General features: G+C 40.9%; 1 protein-coding gene across 2 annotated transcripts; it reads left to right on the top strand.

The window, feature by feature from the left end:
• Positions 1 to 471: 471 nt before the first annotated feature.
• On the top strand, positions 472 to 25,180 carry UGT3A2 (UDP glycosyltransferase family 3 member A2). 2 transcript variants are annotated; one of them, XM_004738018.3, is made up of 7 exons: positions 472 to 767; positions 3,174 to 3,275; positions 11,255 to 11,369; positions 14,249 to 14,780; positions 17,022 to 17,250; positions 18,770 to 18,989; positions 20,927 to 25,180. In XM_004738018.3, exons 1-7 carry the CDS (start codon positions 647 to 649, stop codon positions 21,201 to 21,203), a joined length of 1,596 nt encoding a protein of 531 aa, XP_004738075.1. In that variant the 5' UTR covers positions 472 to 646; the 3' UTR covers positions 21,204 to 25,180. The 2 variants fall into 2 exon arrangements, with proteins under 2 accessions (XP_004738075.1, XP_004738076.1); XM_004738019.3 differs by having other exon boundaries at positions 473 to 740; positions 20,927 to 25,179.
• The last annotated feature ends 2,048 nt before the right edge of the window (positions 25,181 to 27,228 follow it).

Raw genomic sequence — 27,228 nt, 5'->3', positions numbered from 1 at the left:
GGTGGGTCTACTTCTCTTGGGGGTTTGCTTCTAGAGAATAGACACAAGCTACTCCCAGGGTGTAGACATTCCTTCCCCGGAGTAGTGTCTCAGAGATTTTAAGCAAATACCTAACTCTAGAAACAAGCTACTCCCAGGGTGTAGACATTCCTTCCCCGGAGTAGTGTCTCAGAGATTTTAAGCAAATACCTAGGGAAATGGAGCATGCGGATGACGGTATGAGATCAACAGGAGGTGGGGAAATTCATGGAGGGGTCCCTAAAACGGGAATGGGCGTGGGTCACCTGCAGGTGGAACTATCTTGGAAGCAACTTCCTAAGCTCCCTGCCTTCCTGGCTCAGAGCACCTTCTCTGCGGAGAGTGCGGTCAGGACAGGGACAGAGAGGGGTCAAGGAGAGCTCAGTAACCCCCTCCTTCCCGAAGTTCGGGGTTAGGGAGGGTGAGGACAAATTAGCCAGTGGAGCAGGTTACCTTGGGAGGTGTAGCAGAAGGGCAAGAAACCGCAAACAAAAGACAACAGGCGGGGTCCACTCTTGGCTGCAAGCGGAGGGCGTCCCCAGGGCGCACAGGTCGCTGCGCTCTGCCGGGCGCGGGACGCAGGGTTCTGCGCGCTGGGCTGGGCTTCCCAGCTCAAACCCAAGCAAGCATGGCGGGGCAGCGGGCGCTTCTGCTAGCTGGCTTCCTTCTGCCTGGGTTCCTGCTCTCAGAGGCCGCCAAAATTCTAACTCTGTCTTTGGTGGGTGAGTGCTTGCGGAAGAACCAGATAGGTACAGTTCCAACATCCGCGGGAAGGCTGTCAGACAGCTCTGGGTCAGGGGAGCACTACTGGGCTTGGGTCCCAGGCTAGGGGGTGGGGAGAGGCAGGATGGGGGTGTGGGGGAATGAGGAGACCCTACCACCGAGAGGTGAAGAAACTTCTTGAGAAAATAGAATACCTTTTCCTCCCTCTGCCTGCTCAGATTTGCTCTCCTAGGCGCGGAATGGGTCCACAAGGTTTGGGATCCCTCCCAGTGCTGGAGACCCCGGGCTGCCTCCTCCCTCCGGGGAGTGGGCTGCAAATTCAGAGGCTCACCCTAAACTTCTGGGTGGTGTGCAGCAATTTCCAGTAGAGGCTGTGGGAGCGTTTGCAGGCTCTTGGAGACCAGGGAAAAGAGCTTATGTGTGTGTGGGGTGGGGGGCAAAAGCACTAGTTTTCTGACACTGCATGGGAGCCAAGGTAGAGCAGGGAAAGTATTTCAGTGACACCTGGGGGTGGGGGTGGAGTGCTCTTATCCAGAGGAAACCCGGAGAACTGGCCAGGGCTGGAGACTGGATCCTGGAAATTCCGGTCTTGCCTATGCCGGCTCCTGTCACCCGTGCGACTGGAAATATTTGAAGGATTCGGGGAACTGTTAATTCTGCATTTCGTGGCCTCAGTTTTAGTTCCTTTACTTTTCCACCGAAGGGAATAGAAAATGAAAAGGAAAAGGGATAAAGGGAAAAGGATCAGGATGAAAGGATCATCATAAGATGCAGCTTTCCCAAGATTGTATTTCCACCCACAGTGGGCTCTTTGAGGTCACTTACTGTGTGTAGATCACACTGGGAATCGTGAGCTGGAAGGTACCATAAGTAATCTCATTTAGCCCTCTCCCCACCCCCCACCCCCCAAGGGATTTCCCGAGCATATGGTTTTGGATAAGATTTAGTGAAATAGAACCTGTACCTCCCCAGATGATCATGCTTCTGTTTCCTTAGGATCCCAGGATTTTCCTAGGATGGGTGATGTCTTCTCATGCATACAGGATCCTGTAGTTCCACCCCAAGGGTGCACAAATTAAGGCATTGTTCTGAATGCCTTAATTTGATGTTCAGCAAGATGCAGACCCTAACTGAGAAATACCCTGCCAAGTATATGTATATTTGAATTTCTTGGTTCTAAGTCATGGCTCAGCTTCCTTCTGCTCCAGTGGCTCTTTCTTGGACTGATACTCAAGTTTCCATATTTCTGGCTCCTACACTAGCTTAAATTTCCAAGAGTAGGACTCCAGAACGAACTCTGAGTGATCATCCATCGGGAACCCTTCACGCTCATAGAGAGCACTGTGTCACTCTTCCCACCAGTACAGTTCTTTTTTTTAAAATTTATTTTTTATTTATTTTCAGCATAACAGTATTCATTATTTTTGCACCACACCCAGTGCTCCATGCAATCCGTGCCCTCTCTAATACCCACCACCTGGTTCCCCCAACCTCCCACCCTCTGCCCCTTCAAAACCCTCAGATTGTTTTTCAGAGTCCATAGTCTCTCATGGTTCACCTCCCCTTCCAATTTCCCCCAACTACCTTCTCCTTCATCAAAGATGTTAGTCTATAATTCTCTTTTTTGATGGGATCCTTGTCTGGTTTTGGGATCAAGGCACTGCTGGCCTCATAAAATGAGTTTGGAAGTATTCCTTCCATTTCTATTTTTTACAAAAGTTTCAGGAGAATAGGAATTAATTCTTCTTTATTTTATTTTATTTTTTAATTAAATTTATTTCTTTTCAGCATAACAGTATTCATTATTTTTTCACCACACCCAGTGCTCCATGCAATCCATACCCTAACCTCCCACTCCCTGGCCACTTCAAACCCCTCAGATTGTTTTTCAGTGTCCATAGTCTCTCATGATTCACCTCCCCTTCCAATTTCCCCCAACTCCCTTCTCCTCTCTAACTCCCCATGTCCTCCATGCTATTTGTTATGCTCCACAACTAAGTGAAACCATCTGGTAATTGACTCTCTCTGCTTCACTTATTTCACTCAGCATAATCTCTTCCAGTTACAGTTATTTCTTTAGGTTACACTGTCTCCACGAGGTCTGGCTAAACTTAGCATATCTTTAAGATCAGGAATTCCTTAAGGCATAAGCAGAGAAGCCCATCACACTGATGTTTGGTCACTTTTGTGATCAGAGTCACAAAGAGGACGTGATGGAGGTTTGCCAAAGTCAAGATTTGGGGCCATGGGCTCTGAGTGAGTGGCTGGGGCTTATCCAAATGGAGATGGACAGACCGATTGATGAAGCTCATCTTCCTCTCCTCACCGTCAGCTTTCTGCTTGCTAATTCTCATCTCCTGGATCTCTCCGCGTATCAGCTTCAGGGGCTCTATTATCATCATTACAGAAGTGAAGTTGTACATTGTTCCTAGGTGGAAGCCATCATCTGCTGCTGGACCAGGTGTCTCAGATTCTTCAAGATCATGGTCACAATGTCACCATGCTTCACCAGAGAGGAAATTCATTTATATCAGGTATCTTTTCTCACTAATTCTTTATTTCTTCTACCTATGCAAAGGGTAAAGTGAAGCAACAATGTCTTTTGCTTAGAAAACTGTTTTCAAAATCTAATTGGAGTGAAAGAATGAAAAGTGTGTGTGTGTGTGTGTGTGTGTGTGTTAATGTAAGGTGTTGGAACATTTCTTGGCTCTGTCTGCCAAGTGTGCCACTCCACACTCTGTAGTCCCATATTTTCCTCCCTTACCTTGCCTTCCACTTCATCCCCAGCAACCCTCCATATATTACAGATTATTTTGGTACATGGTACTGATGAGGGAGCAGGAGGCTGGCTGAGGACAAAGCAAGAGCTGACGCCTTGCACCCCCCCCTTCATCCGCTCCCCTCCATAGGTGTAGCATTCCTCAGGCACCCTTGACTGCCATAAAATGATAAATAGTTAACTTGCTGAGATCACAATCCTGCAAGGCAGGAGTCTTCCTTGGTTTGCAAATGTCCTTCAGATCACAACAAAGAAGAACCTGACTTAGGTTCTGGGACTTCATCAGTACTTCATAGCAGCTTGAAAACATGTGAACAGAAGTGTTCAGCCAAATATACCATTTTCTTTTCTTATATCACAGATTACTTTTTTTTATATATCATAGGTTACTTTCTCCTTTTTTGATATCTGAAATCTAAGAAAGAAATCTTTCTTAGGAAGTCTGTTATTTATCTAGCTAAGATCAGAATCTATCACTGAGATGATTTTAAAACATTTTATTTATTTATTTGTCAGAGAGAGCGAGAGCGAGAGAGAGCACATGCACAAGCAGGCAGAGTGGCAGGCAGAGGTGGAGAGAGAAACAGGCTCCCTACAGAGCAAGGAGCCTGATGCGGGACAAAATCCTAGGACCCTGGGATCATGACCTGAGCCAAAGGCAGCGGCTTAACCAACTGAGCCACCCAGGCGTCCCTGAGATGATTTTATTCTCTAGAAAAATCAATGCCTGACCAACAGTTTGTGTATAATGATGTTGGACAATCTTAACTGAATCATCAAATCCAGTGTATTTCAGCTGACACGAGCAAATAAACCTTATCAGCTCTTTTCTGTTGACAGACAAGAAAACAGCCCAGAGTACTGAAATGGTTTGCACAAGATGATGTGGCAGGTTAATAAGAGTTTTGGGAGGATTTAGGACTTTAAGCTCTGGATTGCTCAATCTGAAGTTATCTTAGCCTTTGGTATTAAAAAAGATGCAATTTTAAGCAGCATTTTTGAGGAATAAAATTCTGAAAAACTATAAAACTTTGAAGGTAATCAGGCTTTGTTATTGTTCAGATTTTATTAAAATAATTTTTTCTGTGAAAATTTCTTTTACGATTTTTATTGTGGTAAAATATATACAGCATAAAATTGATCTCTTACACATTTGTTTTGTCAGTTTAGTGACTTTAAGTACATTCATATTGTTATGTAACCATCATGGCTCTTGATCATCACAAATGGGAACTCTGTACTGGTTATATGGTGACTGCCAATTTTCCTTTGCCTACAGCCCTTGGTAACCATTATTCTACTTTATTTCTCTAATAATTTGGAGATACCTCATTAAGTAGAAACATACAATATTTGTCTTTTTGTGTCTAGTTTATTTCACATTGCATAATGTCTTCAAGGCTTATCCACACTGTAGTGTAGATTACAATTTCTTTCCTTTTTAAAGACTGAATGATGTTTCATCGTAAGTGTATACCACATTTGTTAACTCAGTCATCTGTCCATGGACATTTAGGTTGTTTTCACCTTTTGGATATTGTGAATAATGCTGCTATGAAAACTGGTGTACAAATATTTATTTGAATCTCTGCTTAAAATCATTTTAATCACCTTCCAGATTAGGTTCCCCATTTTTCATTGAATATTATTTATACACATATCGTTTTGAATCTGTGTTGACCACAGACATGATTAAATAGCTGCAGTGCATTAATTTTCAAGTAGTTATTATTAATTTTGAAATTGCAATTAAATTTAATTAAAATTCTTAATAAAATTAAGTTGTATTAAAATTTTAGATTGATTGAAAATAATTTTGGTAGTTTCCATGGATTTTGAGAAAATAATAAAAGCCACAGATCTTCTACCCCTTTAATATATATACATAAAAATCTATAAACAATTTGGGTAGTTCATGGTTCCCATCAGTTTTTTTTTTTTTTTTTATAATTAGTTTCAGGGATAGAATTTAGTGATTCATAAGTTGCATATAACACCCAGTGCTCATTACTTCAAGTGCCCTCCTTACTGCTCAACCCCCAATTATTCCTTCCCCCTCCCACTTTTCCTCCAGCAATCCTCATTTTGTTTTCTGGAATTCAGTATCTCTTATGGTTTGCCTCCCTCTCTATTTTCATTTTATTTTATTTTTCCTTCCTTTCCCCTGTGTTCATCTGTTTTGTCTCTTAAATTCCTCATATGAGTAAATTCATATAGTATTTGTCTTCCTCTAACTGACTTTTTCACTTAGCATAATACCCTCTAGTTCCATCCACATCTTTGCAGATGGCAAGATCTCAAATTTTTGATGGCTGTGTAATATTCCATTGTGTATATGTGTGTGTGTGTGTGTGTGTGTGTGTGTGTGTATACCACGTTTTCTTTATACATTCATCTATTGATGGACATATGGGCTCTTTCCATAGTTTGGCTATTATGGACATTGCTGCTATAAACATTGGGGTACATGTGCCCCTATGAATCACTATGTTTGTATTCTTCGGATAAATACCTAGTAGTGCAATTGCTGGGTCATAGGTAACTCTAATTTAACTTTTTGAGGAACCTCCATACTGTTTTCCAGAGTGGCTGCACCAGTTTGCATTCCCACCAACAGTGTAGGAGGGTTCTCCTTCTGTATCCTTGCCAACATCTGTTGTTTCCTGACTTGTTAATTTTAGCCATTCTAACTGGTGTGAGGTGGTATCTCATTGTGGTTTTTCTTTGTATTTTCTTTGTATTTCCCTGATATTGAGTAATGTTCAATACTTTTTCATGTGTCTGTTGGCTATTTGAGTGTCTTCTTTTGGATCTTTTCGGTTTTATCCTTTGTTTCCAGGCTCAAAAGTCTAGAGTTTCTTCCAATACTCCCCAATCACAGGGATTTCCAAGGCTTTGAAACAGCATTTTAATTCATTACCTTAGAAATAGAGCCTGACTAGATGTCTGCAAATGGGGAAAACACATGATGTAGTTATTATTTCTGACCTGATGCCCATTTCTGTATATTGTAACATTTATTAACTCCTTGTTTGGATACACTTTCCCATCTTGTTCATTTACTTACTACTTTAATAAAGAAATGGTATCAGATTGAAGAAGCAAAGATTTTTAATATTCTCATAAACTATTGCTCCAAACAATATCTAGCTTTATAATTGGGTTATTGATAGGGGCTGGAAAAATATTAAGGAGCATGATAGAATAAGTCTAGATTGTCTTGAAGGGACTATTGCTAGAAATGTGGTTCTTAAGAACTCTGTTGCAATTTATAAAAACATCAAATCTTTGTGTTTTACACTTGAAGCTAATATAATGTTACATGTCATTTGTGTCTTAATAAAAAATATAAGAACTCTGCTAATGAGGACTAAGAAGGAAGTAAGGAACATGGTAGAGAAAAATCTTTATTGTCTGAGACAATATGTAAATCATCATAAACACACTTCTGGTAAAAATACAGGTAGTAAGGACTTCTTGCTTCTTATAGTAAAATGTGAGAGGAAAGAGATAAATTGAAGGAAGAACCATTAAGCATGAAGAAATGAAGACTTCATGATTTGGGAAATTCTCAGCCTATCCATATTGCAAAAGATTCTAAAACTAGGGTATTTGCTGCCAGGAAAGATAAAACTAGTGGCGTGGCTGGTTTACCTCTTGCTGTTGTCTCTGAATAGCTCAGAATATTCAGTCTCACAGAACTCTTTAAATATTGGGTATGTGAATCATGAGTCCCTTCAGCCTTGTTGGCTGAAGCCAAAAGTAGAGATGAAATCATTTTAAACATCTGTGTAGCAGTCTTGTCTAGCACACTGAATCCCCATGACATACCCAGAAGATCTATAAGGTACTTGAGCATCTTATACAGGATAAATACTTCCAATTTGGACTAAAAGGACAGAGAAAGAGTGACATAAAAGAAGGCTATTGGACTCTGCCAAAGTAAGAAACATGCTCATAAACTAGTTAGTTGTAAACTCATGCGACCTTTCATGAAGAACAAATGAAAAGTCTGAGTGTGAAGCAGTGCACATAAAGGGTAGAACTTCAAGCTTACAGGGCTGAGCGTCAAGTCATGGCAGATTATTTCCAGTTTTTGAAACCTAACATTGTCTGCCCAGATGAATGTCAACATTTCTTAGGACCAGAAATTCATAACTTGCTTCCATTTTTTTTCCACTTTGAACGATAATATCTATAACTGGTATTTTAATGTTTCCTGGAACTAGATAAACTTGTTTCCTAATTTTCATAGGTCCACAGATGGATCATATCTGGACTCTCCCACCCATACTTGATTGAATTATTTGGATAATATAATTTGGAACATTTGAGCCAATGATATTTAGATGAAATTTTGAACTATGAGTTGATGATGTGATAGTTTGAGACTTGTGGGAGTGTTGGGATGGAGGGATTGTATTTTTTATGTGATATGGACATGAGTATTTGAGGTCTGGGGAGCAGAACATGGGTAGAAGATAATGGCCCCATTCAAAGATATGCTGTAATTTCTAGAACCAATAAATATTCTACCTAACATGGCAAAAGGACTTTGTAGATGTGATTAAATAAGGATTTTGAGATGGGAAGGTTGTCTTGGATTATTAATTTAAGCTCTATATAATTACAAGAGTCCTTCTACAAAAAAGGAGATTGAGGAGGTAGGTGGAGGGGGTAAGGTAACTGTGTGATGGGCATTAAGGAGGGCACTTGATGTCATGAGCACTGGGTGTGATATGCAACTGATGAATCACTAAACTCTGTGTCTTAAACTAATAATACACTATATGTTAATTAACTGATTAACAAAAAGAGTTGGCAGGAGAATAAGAGAAGGAAATGTGATAATGGAAGGAAAGTAGATGCTAGATGATGTCAATGCCAGTTAAAAGAAGACCATGAGCCAAGGGATGAAGGTAATCACTAAAAGAAGGAAAAGGCAAGAAATATCTTTCAGAGCCTCCAAAAAGAATGCTGGCCTGCCCACAACTTGTTTTTGTCCTAGTGAGACCCATTTCAGACTTATGATCTCCAGAAATGTAAGATAATAGATTTGTTCTGTTCTAAGCAACTAAGTTTATAGTAATTTACTACAGCAGCAATTGGAGACTTAATACTGCTATCAGCAGGTGGTTTAGAGAACTCCGGGAAGTACGGGAAGAGGTTGTTGAAGCCTTCATAATGAATGCAAATGTGGGAGGCACTAATGACAGTGCCTATTATGTTGCAATTTGGATAGATTCTAGAACTTTTTGTTATTTGGCCTTATTCAAGGTGGGATGATTTAAAAAATAAGTATAAATGGGTTAAAGGAAAATGTATAAATCAGAAATACATTGCCTCCAATACACTGCAAAAAGTTGTTGGACTTGTTGAGACATTATGATGTTGTGAGTCAATAGGTGTTTCTTTTTTTTAAAATAAAGATTTTGTTTTTCATTTATTTGAGAGAGAGAGAGAGAGAGAGAGATAACACACAAGCAGTGGGAGGGGTAGAGGGAGAGGGAGATGAAGAAGTAGACTCCTTCCTCAAAGGGGAGCCCAACTTGAAGCTGGATTCCCAGGGTCCTGAGATCTCAACCTGAGCTGAAGTCAGATGCTTAACCCGACTGAACCACCCAGGTGACCCAATAGTTGTTTCTTAATAGTGTCATGGATAGAGAGGCCTTAACTGATTAAATAATTCCCAGGAATTTAAACCAGGTCTTATCACTTGAGCTTTGTGTTGGGCAATGGCACATTCCTTTGTGTGAGCTCTTTTGGGAAGATTTCTCTGTCCTGAATGAATATGTCAAATGAATCTTCTTAGAGCAGGCTATTTTCAATACAACGTCTTACCTGGGCTCCTGGTGAAAGTCGGATGTGGTTAAGGTCTTGCCAGGAAAGATCCTGGCCAATGGGGCGCCTGGGTGGCTCAGTGGGTTAAGGCACTGCCTTTGGCTCAGGTCATGATCCTGGAGTCCTGGGATCGAGTCCCACATCGGGCTCCCTGCTCAGCGGGTAGTCTGCTTCTCACTCTGACCTCTCCCCTCTCATGGTCTCTCTCTCTTTCTCTCTTTCAAAAATAAATAAATAAAATCTTAAAAAAAAAATCTTGGCCAATGGTAGGACTGTTGAAATACCCCATGGACAATTAGTTAAATGTGTACTGTGTCCTTTCCAAAGTGAAGAAACTAACATTGAGAGCCTGTTGACATGGTACAGAAGAACATAGTTGCCAAATCTATGATTGCAAAGTATTTGCCAGTACGTACTTGGATAGCAGTAATTTCACTAAGATTGGGCTCGGTAGTTTTAATATGTAAGGCTGTGCATTAATCTATCTTCAGTTTACACACAATTTGATTGGAGGTTATGACTGAAGAAAGCATACATGTATAAGAGCGTGGAATTTTTGTTATTCAAATAATAAAGCTTTATTTTTTTTTAATATAAGATGAGTTGGACAGGGTTTCCTAAGCAAATCTGAAAAATGGCTTTCCAGAGGAGGGAGGGATGAGTTATTATTGTGGGTGGAGAGTTGGGATGTGTTCAGGGTTCCCTGTCACTGGCCTTCACTTGCATGGTTTGAAATTCCCACTATGGCCAAAGGTAGGAGCATGCTGACTTTCTTAATAGTTTGCCCAGGTGAAGCACTAAGAGGGAGTGGGAGATAGGGTTTGAAAACTGTCAGCAGTCATACATCAGAAATGGACTCAGACTTTTCATTACACATGGATATGTGGGAGAGGCTATGCTGGTAAGTAGAGGTACAGAGGTCTATTATTTTATATAAGCTTCTCAGTACTTTTTCCTACTTTCTACTGAATCAAAAAACTATTTGGATTTATCACTCTAAATAATGAAAATGAGCTTTTCTAAAACAAAAAGGGCAGAGGCTCTGGAATCAACCAGACTCTATCACTTCCTATGTGTGCAATTTTGACAAATTATCTTAATTTGCTGAAGATAATTACCTTTGTATCTTCAATTGCCTTTGTTTTCTCACCCATAAAATGAGACAAATAGCTATATCTTAAGAAAGCTTTATTTTTTTTAACTTTTTAAAAAGATTTTATTTATTTATTTGAGACAGAGTATGAATGAGAAAGAGAGAGAAAGCACAAGCAGAGGGGAGGAGTGGAGGGAGAATGCGAAGCAGTCTTCCTGCTGAGCAGAGATCCTGTTGTGGGACTCCATTCCAGGACCCTGAGTTCATGACCTGAGCCAAAGGCGGATGCTTAACCAACTGAGCCACCCAAGTGCCCCATTATGGAAACTTGAAATGGAGGCTTCCAGTATGCCTAGGTGGCTCAGTCAGTTAGGCATATGACCTCTTGTTTAAGGCTCAGGTCATGATATCGGGGTCCTGAGATGGAGCCCCTCATTGGTCTCCATGCTCAGAAGAGTCTGCTTGAGATTGTCTCCCTCTCTCTCTCCCTTTCTGCTCTTTCCCTTTCTCGATGTGCTCTATCTAAAAAAAAAAAAAAATACATCTTAAAAAAAAAAGGAAACTTCTGTAACTTTAAATTGAGAAGCACTCCTTAATTAGTATAAGGTTCTCAATACATGCTATCATTTTTAAAAGACGGAATGAATGAGAACGCAACCAAAGCACATAAAAATAGTTCAAAAGGCAAACATTCAAATAAATAAAAATTATTTGAGCAAACAAATATTGATCTTTTCACGCTAATATTAATCCATGTTTTGTGACATATTTAACATTTTTAACCCATGGGTGTTTTTTAGATTTTAAAGAGAAGGAAAAATCATACCAAGTTATTTCTTGGTTTCCACCCGAAGATTATAACAAAGAATTAAAGGAAAATTTTGATTTTTTTATGGAAGAAGCTTTGGGTGACAGGTAAGTCTTATTTTTTTATTTGAACCAAAGAGTCACTATTTTAGCGATACAAATGAATGGATGAATGGATGGATGTTTGGATTGAAGACATAAGGAAGGGATGGGTGGATGGGTGGATAAATGACGGAATTCATGATGAGTGAATGGTTGGGGAAACAAGCACTCACACCAAATTGTCCAGTTCAGTCACTGGAGAGTCTTCTTTGTTCTGTACTGTCCCTCTTCCATGAATGGATTTTTGTAGAAAGTAGAGGTTGTTCCTTCTGGGACATCCTTTCAACACTTCTCTTACATCTTTATTTATAACCTCCCTAACACAGAAGTATAGGTACTTCAATCTCTCACTGTTGATAGGGAAATGAAAGTGACCTTCTTCCATTTATTTTCCTTCTTTTCTTCACATATATTCTATTAATGGGGGGAAGACTTATGAACATTGATTTTGTAGTAATTGAACATCTGGCCATGTAAAGCTCTTTTATTTTATTTTTTAAATTTTTGGTCATTTAAAATACTTAAGCAATGGGGCGCCTGGATGGCTCAGTGGGTTAAAGCCTCTGCCTTTGGCTCAGGTCATGATCCCAGGGTCCTGAGATTGAGCCCTGCATCGGGCTCTCTGCTCCATGGAGAGCCTGCTTCCTCCTGTCTCTCTCTCTGCCTGCCTCTCTGCCTACCTGTGATCTCTGTCTGTTAAATAGATAAATAAAATCTTTAAAAAAAATACTTAAGCAAAAAAAAAAAAAAAAGATTTATGTGCTGGGGCAACCCAGAGAGAGAGAGAGAGCAAGAGTGAAGGAAGGGGTGGAATGAGAGGCAGAGAGAGAGAGAGAGAGGGAGGGAATCTCAAGCAGACTCCCTGCTGAGCCTGATGAAGGGCTGGATCTCATAACCCTGAGATTATGACTTGAACTGAAATCAAGAGTCAGATGCTTTACCAATTGTGCTATGCAGGCACCCGCCTTCTTTTTACCTTCAAACTTTTACTTACTAGTCAAGGTTTGCTTACATTTGCCTGTTTTCAGAAAGTCTTTTTCCTTACTCAAATTGGGAAACCACAGTCCCCCCTGTCAAGTCTGATGTAACCTATTCATTTGATACTTAGTCTGTATTATCTTGCATGGTTAGTTACATATTTTAAATACATGCTTTGTCTCTTTTCCCTTAATGTAATAGTTTTGGAGATAGGCATAGGTAACCATGTATTCTTAAACAATTTTTCTATTTGTTAGCTCAATTTTAAATATGATTAATGAGGTATATTCTAGGAATTTTTATAGCACTCCTGAAATTATCTAAAATATCTGACAATAACACTCTTTTGTTATATGAAATCTTCAAAAATACACAGCCAAGGGTGACTTCTGCCAATCACATCCATTGTATGACTTGAAGTTGTTCCTAAACACCAGGCAGAGATCTGTATATTGTTAATAAGTTCTTCATTTCTGGTCCTTCTTTATCTGGGGTGCAATGGTACAGTAGTGAACAATTACAGGGTTCCAGGGTATTGATTCTCTTGGTCCTCCATGTAGCCGGCAGGCCAATGATGTATTGAGTTCTTGCACTTGTTACCTTTGATACCTTAAAGTGCAGGTGGACATTCTTATCTATTTCCCCATAGGTGTACAAACAGGAAGGGAACAGAGTCACATTCTATACAGGCAGTGATGGGAAAGTATTGTAAGGAGATAGGTCCCTGGAATAGTCCCATGCACCAAGTCTTAATTACATGTTAGTATTCTTTATCTTCTATTATCTTTATCTTCTATTATCTTCTCTGGACATGTCAATCTACTGTAGTAGAAAAGCTAGGGGTGCCTGGATGGCTCAGTTGGTTAAGCAACAGCTTTCAGCTCAGGTCATGATCCCAGGGTCCTGGGATTGAGCCCCACATCGGGTTCCCTGCTCAGTGGGGAGCCTGCTTCTCCCTCTCCCTCTGCTACTCTGCCTACTTGTGTCTCTCCCTCTCTTTCTGTCAAATAAATAAATAAAATATATAAAAAAGAAAAACTAGTAATATGTTTATTATTAACCAGGCCTTGCTTTGCTTTCCTTTCTTCTCTATTTTCTTTTCTTTTCTTTAATTGCTTAACTCGTGGGCATTGAAATGTGGAATTCCCATTTTAGCTGAGATTTGAGTTCTAATGTGATAAAATAATCCCTTGAGTGACGTTATCTATCATATTCAGAATTCACAGTGATTTTTTTTCAGTAGATTTTTTTCAGTAGATTTTTTTGTAGTATTCTGTAATTTATCAGTTGCATATAACACTCAGCGCTCATAATATCATGTGTCCTAGATTACACAGTGATTTTTAAAAATAGCCTATATGACCAATATTTATGGAACTGTGTCATCTAGGGACTTCCACAGTTTGGTTGAGTAAACAAGAAAATCACTCATAAAAAGTCAGTATGTAAAAGAAAAGTAATGAGAACATTACAGAATTTATCAAGTAGAAAGAGTTCTGTGAGATTTGCTATGGTCAGAGAAGGTTCCCAGAGCAGAAGGTCCAACAGTGACAATTTGTTTTCAGTTAACATAGTTCAGTTGTGTCCATGGATTTCAAGAATTAAGAACTCAAAGTTATAGTTTTTTGAATAATGTGGCATATAACTCAAAGTTATAGTTTTTTGAATAATGTGGCATTGGGATTTGGATGAGAGAGGGAAGAGGAGGGGAGAAAGGGAACACTTTCCAGAGCAGAATGTGTGCTCAGAGTGACTGTGAGGGTATTTATGGACAGTGGTAGGACAGGTACACTACTGCTTGATGTGGTCTTTCTCATCGGGTATTTTCTTTCTAGCCCAAGACTCCTTTATGTATTGTGAAGTTAACACCTCCAGTGAATATTAATCATTTATCTTCTTTCTTACAGATTCACATTTGGAAATTTTTTAAGCTTTATGGAACTACTGGGGCTTCAGTGCAGTCATTTTCTAAGGAGAAAGGATATCATGGACACCTTAAAGAATGAGAACTTTGACCTAGTGATAGTTGAAAATTTTGACTACTGTCCTTTCCTGGTTGCTGAGAAGCTTGGAAAACCATTTGTGTCCATTCTTTCTTCCTCGTTTGGTGCTATAGATATTGGGCTACCAAACCCCCTGTCTTATGTTCCAGTATTCCATTCCTTCCTAAGTGACCACATGGACTTCTGGGGTCGAGTGAAGAATTTTCTGATGTTCTTTGATTTTTCCATAAGACAATGGCAAATCCAGTCTACATATGACAACACCATCAAGGAACATTTCCCAGAAGGCTCTAGGCCAGTTTTGTGTCATCTTCTAAAGAAAGCAGAGCTATGGTTTGTTAACTCTGATTTTGCCCTTGAATTTGCTCGGCCCCTGCTTCCCAACACTGTGTATGTTGGTGGTTTAATGGTGAGACCTGTTAAAGCAGTACCACAGGTAAGTAAAACCTGAGGTCTCAGTATGGACTTCATGCAGAGCTCTGCACTGCAGAATTGGTGGCTCCCCTGTCAGTGGGAACTGGGACAGAGTAGGGTGAGGCAACTGCACCTAAGACATACCTTTTAAGGATGAATCACTTTCAGAGTCATGCAATTGGATTGTTAGGACTTGTATAACCCTGAGATTGAGGACTTCCTTACATAGTATACCCAGGGTCCTCTCCAGTTCTGGTGCTGGTGAGATAGATTTAAATTAAAAAAAAAATGTTTTCTTTCTAATAAACTCTAAACCCAGCATGGGGCTCAAACTCAAGACCCAAGGTTGAGAGTTGCACATTCTTTCCACTGAGCCAGCCAGGTGCCCTGGGATAAGCATTTTAGTAAGTTAATATTTTTATGTCCCGTGAACATGAACATATGTGTAGTAACTGTGTGGCAAGCATCCATTATATGCGAGAATTGTTGAAAAGACAAGTTACTCACAATGAAACACACAACACTATGAAACCGAGGTGGGAGTGGTGGGACTGACAGTAAGAACTTGTGGGCATCATCACCAGCATCCCCAGCCTGCAGAGCCTTAGTTCTTAATTCCACCGAGGCCTTCTGATTTGATTGATCTGGGGTCAGTCTTGAGGACTGTGAATTGTGAAAGCTGCTGGGTTGGTTCGAAGGCTTAAAGTCAGAACTACTGAAATAGAAGTTTTTAAATGGAGAGGAGCTCAGCTGAGTTGGCTTCCTGTTGCCTATCAGCACTGGTTGACATTTTAAGGAATTTATCTTATTTAATATCTTACCACCTGGAAGGAAGTATGATGATCTCCATTTTTATACAGGAGGAGACAGAGTTTCAGGTGGAGCAAGTGACTTTCCCACTGCCATTTATTTCAGACTTAGGAAGACTTGATTTGGCTGGGTCTTCCAGGCACCCTAGTGTCTATCCTTTATCTACTGACCTTGAAATGAGTAAGCAGGGAGATTGATCCATGGGCTAGATGGGCTTTAGGTTGGTGGCAGGATTTTTTATGGATGGAGCTAGGGAGGAAAGGAATTTCAGTTAGAAAGAACAAATAGCTGAATGTGTCAAAGTCAAAGTAAGACAGGCATGACTCTGGGTTCCTTTGGTGACTCTAGCTAGATTAGACTAGAAGATTCAATTACATAAATGTAGCCAGACCAGATTGCAGGAGATTTTACTTGATACAAGTTGGGGTACGCCTTGGTTAGAGGGTAGGGGGAGGGGATTGTCAAGCAGGAACATAATGGGAGTAAGGGTTGTAATGGCTGTGAGATAATAGAGACTTTAAAAAAATTTTTTTCTCTTTATTTTCTAGTTTTTATATAGTGTGTCGTGTAGCTTTTTAAATTAAAAAAAAAACAACAAAGCTTTTGTCAAAGTGGTCCTTTGAGGTGGTAAATCAGGCAGTGTTAGGCTGCACAGAATCAATCTAGGAATGAGAGTCTAGAAGCTGGGGGAGGAGGGCTCCAGCAGTCCAGAGTCAGGGTCTGAAGAAATACTTGAAGCAAGATTCACTAAAACGGGGTTAAAGCCAAGACTGCAACATTAAATCTCAACCTTTCTTAACTATTGCCTGAGGATTTTAAAAAATAAGCTGGAGTTAGGACTGGGCACTACCATTTTTACTTATTTAAAAAAATGAGTCTAGAGTTAGTACTGGGCACCACCATTTTTTGTCTTCTTATGTGGATATAATTTGCAGTCATGTGGGTGAGCCACTAAGGTAGAAGATGAATTACAAAGATCAGTTAATAAGAATATCACAATGTATCAGAGCAAAGCACTCCATGTGGTACATTGAGTGTGAGTGGTCAGGAGTCTTTCTCCATTTCTTCCACTTCTTACACTAGAGGCTTTCTCCTGACTTCTCCAGTATAGCACCTCCCTCTGCTGGACCCTAGCACCCCACCAGTATTCTTCCTATCCTACCATTTTCTGGTGGCCTTGGAAAATTCCCAAGTAACCATGTCTCTCCATTGACCTACGATGAACAGAGGATCTAGGATGACCCTGACACTAACATCTAGATTTTAAAGAAGAAAGATATTCCCCCCAACACCATGGGCATAAGCACCATGCACAGGGCACTGTCCCAGGGGCTATGAACTCAGAGAAGGACAAGAGGGTAAAGTTTGGTAATATCTGGCTTTCATTTCATGGCTGTCTAGGCTTTCATGAACAACTTTGTTCAACTCCTTTTCCTTTCTTACCTTTCTCCAGGAATTTGAGAATTTCATCAACAAGTTTGGAGATTCTGGTTTTATCCTTGTGGCCATGGGCTCCATGGTGAGCAACTTTCAAGTGGATCTTCTCAGGGAGATGAACAGTGCCTTTGCTCGTCTCTCTCAAGGAGTTATATGGAAATATAAGCCATCTCATTGGCCCAAAGACATCAGATTGTCATCAAATGTGAAAATTGTGAACTGGCTTCCTCAGAATGATCTCCTGGGTAAGGGCTGCTCACGTCTGCTTCACCCTTTCATTTATGTATTTTTAAAACTCATCAGGCTCTGACCCTTCTCATTTACATATTTTTAAAACTCACCAGGCTCTGAACTCTAGTAGGGCAATCCCATTTGTACCAGAAGGAGCTGCTAATAGCTAAAGTTAAGTCTGCAGAAGAAAGGAACAGAGCAGCCAGCTGGAGTTCTTGGGGCATCAGACCCTACTTCTAATGAGATCAGTGCCCAAACAGCCATCTCCCTTTCATTGTTTTCTATTTGAGGCCAAATGTCAGCCCACATCAAATCACCTTGGTCACCCAAACACAATCCAAAAAAACCTATGGATTCTAAAGAAAACATACTGGAAGGATGTCGCCACTGTATTTAGTGGCTTTAAGAGTGCCTGTTCATCCACGTGCACTTACATGTATATATACACTTACTTCTCCCACAAACACACCTTTCTTAGCTATTAAAGAGGGAGCAATTCATACCTTTACAGCATTTGATGTCAATAGTGTTTTTTAGGATGTGCCAAAATACCTGAGTGCCAAGATGAACAAGCTCATAGTCAGTTATTTGGTCCATTTCATCTCTGGTACCAGAGAGTTCTCTCCTTGCCCTCACCCCCACCAACAGGTTTTCTTCATGCTCAGTGCTGCTTTTTACCGACTCCTTACTGTCATAGCCACTGACTGCATCAAAGGCTCATGATTAAGACAATGACTCAGAATAACCTGGGGAATTAAGGAACAGATTCCTGACTCTACTTCTGCAAATTTAATTCTTTAAGTCTGGAGTGGGCATATGGTGCTTCTTTCAAGAAAGAGATAAGGAGATTCTGACACACATCCCAGTTGAGTGACACAGGCTGAGACAAACTCTTCATTTTCAACAATAATCTTAGTTAGCTTTAAATAGGGTGGGGTGGAAATGCTGTAAATGGAAATACTCAAGCGTAGGGTCTAGTCTCTGCTTGCAAGAGGCTAATCATGTGTTTGAGGAGAAAATGCATATAGTATAATTTTTATGATTGACACACGAGTTATGATGCTAATGAATGGTCAGGAATTCAGAGAAGAGGGAAATAAGTTGGCGGGTGAGAAGAGTGCTCAAGACAAAGAGAAAGAGAGAGACACTGAGACAGAGAGACACAATGAGAAAATACAGATGAGTGAAACAAAGGGAATTACTAGGATGATAGAGAGAAAGATGGATGGGTGGATGGAGAGGGATATACACCTTGCTTAGGAGTATTGTCTGGAGAGTCCTCTGGGTTTGAGTCTTAGCTGGGTTCTGGCTGGGTCAAGGAATTTCCATAAAAAGGCAAGGTTTGGAATCTTGTATGTTAATAACATGCACCTTGGATGTGTCCAAGCAAAATATCTTTATAATGACTCCGACAGACTTTGAAATTCCCTTTGTATTTTCTTCTGCCTTTTCTGCTTTCCACGGTTTTCTGAAACTTTTCACTCTGAAAATTTTCGATCTGAAATATTCTGCTCTACTTCTTAATTGGAACAGCTCATCCACGCATCCGTCTCTTTGTCACCCATGGTGGGATGAATAGCATAATGGAGGCCATCCAACATGGTGTGCCTGTGGTGGGGATTCCTCTTTTTGGAGACCAGCCTGAAAACCTGAACCATGTCGAAGCCAAAAAGTTTGGTGTCTCTATCCAGCTGAAGCAGATCAAGGCAGAGACATTGGCTCTGAAGATGAAGCAAGTCATAGAAGACAAGAGGTATGGAGCTCTTGAAGCTTATGGTCACTTAGACTGAATGAAGATATCAAACACAAAGGGCAATGTTTGACACTTTTTGCAATAAAAGATAAAACATCCAAGACACAGAAAAATATGTGCTGATGTTTACAAATGACGTGTTTCCTCTGAGAACAAGACTCAGCAATTTAGATGTTGAGAACAAGTGTTGTGAAGACTCTGTGACCTACATACACAGGGTTTCTGAGAGGTCTTATGTATTGGGGGTGCTTATAGTGGAATTCCAAATGAGTCAGAGGTTGCCTTTCTGTCCCCCAATATGTCACAGTGTTTCCTGCCTCAGGCCCTTTATCAGTGCTGTTTGCTAGAACACCCTTCCCTTCTCTTTACAGTGCTGGCTCCTTTATGACAGTCAGACTTACCTCCAATATCCTCTCCTCAGAGAGGCAGGTGGTCTTTGTCTGACATGCCTAAATGTGTTCCTCTCTCCCACCCTTTTCAATCACAACTCATTTTTCCTTCTTAACACTTCTTAGGATCAGTAACTAACCCAGTTCTTTCTGCTTTAATTTATTGTGTGTTCCTCACACTAGAAAGTAGAGAGTTAATTCCCCTGGATAGCAAAGGAAGCCTTGTTTTCCCTCGTGTTTCCAGGGCCTAGCACAGGGCCTGCTGAAGTAAGTTTGGATGAATTTCCATTAAGTTAGTCAGTAAAAGTGCCTACATTCTCTTGGGTAAATTTCCACCTAATACAAAGATCTCATATAAAGAGAAAAATTTATTCTTTCTACCTCAAAGATAAGAAGAACTGAAAAACTTAAAGTTTCAAGGGCATAAACTGATGCAGACCTCAAGACTTATTTTACCTTGCACAAAGGAGACCCAAAGGTGTTCTTGTTAGATGACTAAAAGTCACCACATAGCATATGATTCTTTTTTTTTTTTTAAAGATTTTATTTATTTATTTGAAAGACATAGATCACAAGTAGGCAGAGAGGCAGGCAGAGAGAGAGAGAGAGAGAGAGAGAGAGGGAAGCAGGCTTCCTGCGGAGCAGGGAGCCCGATGCGGGGCTCGATCCCAGGACCCTGAGATCATGACCCGAGCCAAAGGCAGCAGCCCAAACCACTGAGCCACCCAGGCGCCCCAGCATATGATTCTTAATCCTAGAAAAACTGTAAACTCTGGGGGTCTGATAACCTCAGACATTTCATTATGTTTGGTATCTCATGAATAGCAAATGTTTGCTTTCTGAAGAATGAGCTTGTGAATTTCATTGGCTATTCAAAGACCTAGACCCGAAATGCCCATCATTTGCTGGCCCTATGATGGAATCATTTAGGCTGGGATGGTCCCTACATATTATGCATCAGGGCTGGGTATATAATTTGTGGGGCTCAAAGTAAAATGGAAATGTAGGGCCAATCGTTATAAAGTTTAAGACAATGGCAGCAGAGAATTAAAGCAAGCATAGGACCTAAGTGTGGGGTGCTGAGCAAAAGTGTAGAAGGTAGTCCATGGAGCCAGATCTGGCCAATATTTCCTACCTCTGAAGAGGTAGGAAAGTATAGACTCGTCCTGGGCCCCAGTCCCCACAGTCCTGTTTGACATCTAGCCCAGATACCAGCATAACATAGCTGCTTATACATATAATTTTCTATAGTATGTGATAAGCCTTCTTGGGGAGAACTAGCCCTTATAGACTAAGTCATTTTTATAGTTTAGCACTTTTAGCACAAAGCATGGACCTTCGTATGGAGGGTTCAATCTGAACTTTTCCATGGGACCCAGCTAGACTGTGGCAAGACCAGGCCAACAACCTTTCCTTGAAACTGAGTCTTTTGTGCATATGGATGAAAATGTGTGTGTGTGTGTGTGTGTGAGAGAGAGAGAGAGAGACAAGGTCTCTAAGAGTTTTGAGACCACATGAGTAACGCCCAACCTCTGTCTCTGCCAACAGGTACAAGGCAGCAGCTGTGGCCGCCAGCATCATCAGGCGCTCCCACCCCCTGACCCCTGCCCAGAGGCTGGTGGGGTGGATAGACCACATCCTCCAGACAGGGGGTGCCGCGCACCTCAAGGTCCATGGCCTGCAGCAGCCGTGGCATGAGCAGTACCTGCTGGACGTCTTCTTGTTCCTGCTGGTGGTCACCCTGGGCACCCTGTGGCTCTGTGGGAAGCTGTTGGGCATGGTGGTTAGGTGGTTGTGTGGGGTCAGGAAGCTGAAGAAGGCTTGATGGAGGTGCTGCCTTGATGGGTGTTTGGAGAGCCACTGGTTATAGGAGGCTTTCCCCAGCACAGGGCTCCCCTGGTGTCTTCTCCATACTGGCACTTTAAGGTGGCACACTATTTTCTGCCTCTTTTTAGAAATTCTTGTGAAGCACTCTTGAGGGTCTTTCAAAAAAATTGTGGTAAAATATGCATCACATGAAATTGACCATTTTAGCCATTTGGTATAGTGTTTAGTGGCATTAAGTACATTCATATTGTGGTTTAAACAGTACTACTATCCATCTCTGAACTTTTCATCTTCCCAAACTGAAATTGCACTGATTAAATAATAACTCCCAATACTACCCTATGCCCCCACCCTGACTTTACAAATCCCTGTTCTACCTTCTGTGTCTATGAGTCTCAGGCTTCTTAATTTACCCCTCATCAGTGGACTCCTCACTGAGACTCAAACTTTTGGCAGACAGTCCCCAGCTTCGTCTTCACTCCCTGCTCCTAGACACAATGCCCTGCCTAGTCATCCTCTTGTTCCCTGAAAGGGAGATATATGCAAAACTAACTTCAAAGGCCAAAGAAGCCATGGCACTGAAGTAAAAGGCAAACAGGTCCAGCTTGATAAGAAATGGTTTATTAGGAACAATTATTATATGAACAGAAGCCTGTCTTGGGCTGCCACAAGATGAGTAGATCTCCACAACACCATCTCCAGTTAGGCCTGCTTTTATGGCTCTGAAGACTGGGCAGTACTTGCTGGGAGCTACCAGGAGGAGTCATATCCTGAGCAGATCAAGGAAGCTTTGCCTGGAGGGTGTACTTAAGGGTGTGTTAAACAAAAGAAAAGAATGGAGGAAGGGGCTGTACTTAAGAAGGTTTTAGGCCACAGAGCAGTTATTGTGGTGGAATTTCTCAAGATGGCCTTAGTCTGGTTCATATACTTTCTGTCTCAGAAACTTTTCAGTCTCTCTCCTTCTTTCTACCTTTTTCACTTTTCATGATATGATATAAGATATTGGCCAGTTTTTCCATTTTGGCCTTTTCTCTTGCATCTCCTTTTCACCTCACCTCCAAGCTCAGGAATCCTGGTCTCTGTCCCGTGTCTCTCCTGTGAAAAGCCCCTGCTTTGCTGGTCAGATTTGGAGGCTGCCTTTAGGCCATAGTTCATGCTGTGGTTTTCACTTCCCACATTTCCCTTCTCAAGATTAACACTCTGAAAAATGTAGTCATGGAGACCTCAATGCAGAACCTGGACCTCTGTGTGAGGTCTTGGGGCCTCAGGTTCAGTACTACTGCAGTTCCCAGGATTCTGCTGATTTAAAAAAAATCACTGATTTGCCACTATGACAGTAATACTTGAATCAGATAAGAAATATAAAAGATAATAAAAGGAGGGAAATTTGATGAGGAATGGAATTTCAATTTCAAAATGTCTTCTCACATCTTATTTCCTAATTATAGGGTTTAAAAAAAAAAGGAACTTTACAGTGGAGAATCTGGGTGAACACCAAGATTAAATAAACACCACCTTAAACAAGGGATAGAGTTATCATTTCTAATAACAGGACCATCTGATATCAGATGAGGTGGAATCAACACCACATGTATAGTATTCCCACCAAACTCCCTAGTAACCTGAAGTATAATGAGAAGGCAAATGCAACTTGGGATCCATCATACAAAATAAAGAGTCATATCAATGACATGAAAGACAAAGAGAACCAATCTCACTTAAGGAGACGAATTGGTGTGATAGCTCAATGCAATGTGTGATCCTGGAGTGGCTCCTGCACCAGCAAATTCATAGCACAACAGAGGATATTAATCGGACAATTGGAGGGATTAGAATAAGATTTACAGATAAAGTAATGTGATTAGATTCATATTAAGTGGTGCCTTCCTAATGCAGATTATTTTTTTTCCCCCCTGGGAAGATAGAATACCTGAACCCATAACTGTGAATGTGTATGCATGGGACCACATGTTCTCAAAGACTCCATAGCAAAAACATGGAAAGAACTTGAAGGGAAATAATGGAATAATATTGAGAGAGTTTAAAAATCTTTCTAATGAATAATTTGAAACATTTATAAGAAGAGAACTTTTGGGGGCCCACTGCCCTCTCTTATATTGTCATGCCCATTCAGAATTATAGACTGACCTTTAGAGGTTCAGTGCTTCAGTCAAGTTCTGGCCTTCCCGTGGAGCTTAACACTTAGGGGACACTAAGTTACTTTCTAAGTATTTACTTACTAAGTACTTACTTACTAAGACACCAGTAAGTTACTTTCCAAAGAAACTCTGAGCAGTAAGAGTAGGCATTTTCCAATGGGAATCAGCTTCTGGGATCTTGAGATTGGAATATAAGAGATTTTAAGCAGTTGCCTGGGAAATGGGGCATAGGGATGGCAGTGTACAGTCAAAAGAGCCATTAGGAGTGGGAAAATTTGGAAAATGATCCCTAAAATAGAGATGGGTCTGAGTCATCTGGAGGCGGAACAACCTTGGAAGCAACTTCCTAAGGTCCCTACATTCCTGGTTCAGAGAATCTTCTCTGTGGAGAGTGTGGTGATCAAGGACAGAGAGCGGTTAAAGAGAGCTCACTGACCCCTCCTTTCCACTGCCCCAGGTTAGGGAGGGTGAGGACAGAGTAGCCAGTAGAGCAAGCACCCTGGGAGGAGGAGCAAAGGGCAGTAGCCAGTGAAGGACAGACAGGTGGGATCCACCCCTCACCTCTTCGCAATCTGCTGGCTTGTGCGTTTCCTTGGCTGCCAGCAGCACACCTGTCCCGTGGGTACACTGGTCGCTGTGCCAGGCTCAGGCAGCAGGGCTCTGGGCATAGGGCTTGGCTCCACAGCTGATACAGGAGTGAACATGGCCAGGTAGAGGACGCTACGGCTAGGTGACTGGACTCCTGCTCTCAGAGGCTGTGAAAATTCTGACTGTACCCAAATTGGGTGAATGCTTGGCAGGAGAACCAGAGACAGCTGCATCCCAGGCACCTGGGCCAAGGCTCAAGCACAAAACACTATGTGGTTTTCCAGAAAGGACTGTGTCTCAGGCTAGAGAAGGGAGAAGTTGGTGTGCCTGTGTGGCAGAGAGGGGTCCCACTGCTGTGCTGGGGAAGTCAGTTCTGGAGAAAACAGCAAGTTTCCTTTCCTCTCTTTCTGTTTGCTCTGGAGGTGATTCCCATTGTGTACTGTGCATAGCTGGGGCCAGAATTTAGTTCCAGTGTTGACCTGGAGACCTTGAGCCGGAGCCACCTATTCCAGGTCACCAGCCAGGACTTTCAGGTGCACACCCTGAAAGTCTGGGGGTGTGCAGTAGAAGCCAGTAGAAAGTGGAAGGTGAGGTCAGTTTCAGGCTCTTGGAGGCCAAGGATGGGAGCTTCTGGGGGCAGCTGTATAAACTGGCAATATGTTATTAATAGGACACCTGGAGAACTGACAGGGCAAAGGAAGGGGCCCTAGGACAATCATGATCTTGGGAGCCCCTCTCTCTTTTCACCCTTGGTGGTGGACGGTTTTGAAAGACAGAGAAGTAGTTCTGTGTGAATTCAGGTTTATTTCCTTTATTTTTTGCCCCCCAAAGGAACAGAAAGTAAATAGGAACATTTATCAGGATAAGGAGGTATCATAGGATGGAGTTTCCCCAAGAAGTTTTTGGATCCATTGTGAAAGGACAGGGGTCTTCCAGGATCACTTTTAGGTCCCTGTGAATCTGGGGATCCTAGAACTTTAAGAAACCATTGAGTTCATCTAATTGGGCATCACTTTTTTTGTTTCCTGACAGGCATCTTGAGGGTCAGGGGAATGAGGGGCCTTTTGCAAGAGCACATCAGACCTCCCAGAAGGACACACTTGGACTTTACATACTGCTTCTTACCTTGAACTTGTCCTCTTTCCCAAACTTTACTTTTACAGTGGGGATTCCTAAAAAATTAGTATTTTAAAAAACCTTGATTTCTTTTTAAAATCTATTTCTTATGATAGTTAAAGCAACAGAAAAAAAAAAAAAAAAAGAACTTTCTCACCTCTTGAAAGTACATGTCCTCCAGACTCTGAAAGGGAGCAGATGTTGTGACCAGGTGCTGGAAGCCCCGCCTCTGGCCCAGAATGCACTGGGCACACCAAGACCCTCAGGAATGGCTGCCTCTGTAGGATGGCATCTCCCCTATATCCTTTTCTTCCAAGGGTTAAAGGTGAGGCAGAGAAGGCTGTTTGCGGGGGTTTTTGTTTTCTATAATCCTTGTTACCTCAGGCAAGACAAGTATAGATATACAAAATTAGAATAGTTTCCACAGATACATACCATTACAATAGTCCTACATCTCTTTCAGGTGACCCCATCATCATGAGATCTTCATCTTCCAAATAACACCTACTTCCCAGTGTGGGCAAATTCTACTCCTTAACCCATAAATTCAAGAAAAATGTTCTGTGATATCACATGGTTTTAGACATTGGTGTGATAGAACCTGTACCTCTGCAGGTGATCACGTTTCTGTTTCCTTAGGATCCCAGGATTTTCTTTGGTTGGGTGATGTCCCCATCTTTCTTGCACAGAGGATCCTGAAGGTCCACTCCAAGGACCCACAGTTATCCTGAATGCTTTAATTTGATGTTTAGCAAGATGCAGGCCCCAACTGAAGAACCTCCTGTCAAATATATTTGAATCTGAAGGATTTTGGCTCTGAGAAATGTCTGTAATCCCCTTCTGCTTCTGTGGCTCTTGGACTGATACTCATGTTCCCATGTTTCTGGATTCCATGTTAACATAAATTCCAGAGAGAAGGATTCCAGAAATAGCTCTGATTGTTATTCCCTTAGAAACCCTTTATTCTCAGACACATAGCACTGTGCCAAAATTTCGACCAAATAGTTACTTCTTTAGGACCCAATACCTTCATAAAGCCTGCCTAAATTGCAGGATATACTGAGGCTCAGGAACTCCTTCAGGCCTAAACATAGAGAAGCTCATCACACTGACATAGACACCTTGAATTGCAAAAGGGAATCTTTCACGTTAAGATTGCTACATGTCAAGATTTTGTCAGAAGGAATGTGGGTATCTGGTCGGAGGCTTATCCAAAAGAAACTCATTTTCTTCTACTGCCTTACCCTGGGTTTCCCAATCCCCAATATCAATTTCAGACTCTCTGTTCTCACCTTTACAAAAATGAAATTTTGTATTGCTTCTAGGTGGAAGCCATTATGTACTGGTGGATCGGGTATCTCAGATTCTTCAAGATCATGGCCATAATGTCATCATGCTTCTTTATGGAGGAGGTTATTTAATCCCAAGTTGTTTTTTTTTTTTGATTATTATACTTCATTATCCCAGGAAAAGATAGACAATGTCTTTTGTATAGCACTGCTTAGCACAAAATCTTTTTTCATCTAGTCATATTGAAAAGATGGAAAAAAATGTGTGTATGTGTTTTATGTTAAGCGCTGGAAACCTTATTAGGCTGTGTAGACCTTGCCTCCACAATGCCATATCTGCATATTTCATCTCTGTAATTGAGTGTCATTTCATTTTAAGGAAAACTCCATACATTATTATTGATCAGTAAACTCTGAAATTTACCTAAATGGGGCAGCATTTACTCTTTATAAGTCTACTCAGAATGTCTATTTCTTCTTAAATTAACTTTGGTAGTTTTTGTCTTTCTAAGAGTTTGTCTATAGCATCTGTTTTCTAATTTATTACATCTAAAATTCATAGAATTCTTTTATAGTCCTTTATATTTCTGTGTGGTCACTAGTAGTGCTCCTTCTTTCATTTTTCATTCTAATAATTTGCTTCTTTCTGTCTTATTTGTGAATTTTCTTGATCTTTTCAAAGTACTCGCTTTGGTTTCATTGCTTTCATATTTTTAAATTTTATTGACTATTATTATTTAATTATTTTATATTTAAATATTTAAATATAATTAAACAATTACAATTCTATGATTTTAATAATTTTATAATGTATTAATCATATATAACATATAATACATAATTTTATAATTTTTATAATCATATACTTAAA

Source organism: Mustela putorius, unplaced genomic scaffold, assembly GCF_011764305.1.
Source record: "Mustela putorius furo isolate JIRA1106 unplaced genomic scaffold, ASM1176430v1.1 tig00000407_pilon_pilon_pilon, whole genome shotgun sequence".
Taxonomy (NCBI): domain Eukaryota; kingdom Metazoa; phylum Chordata; class Mammalia; order Carnivora; family Mustelidae; genus Mustela; species Mustela putorius.
Note: the sequence above shows the minus strand (reverse complement) of the source record. Positions and strands in the feature narration are given on the sequence as shown.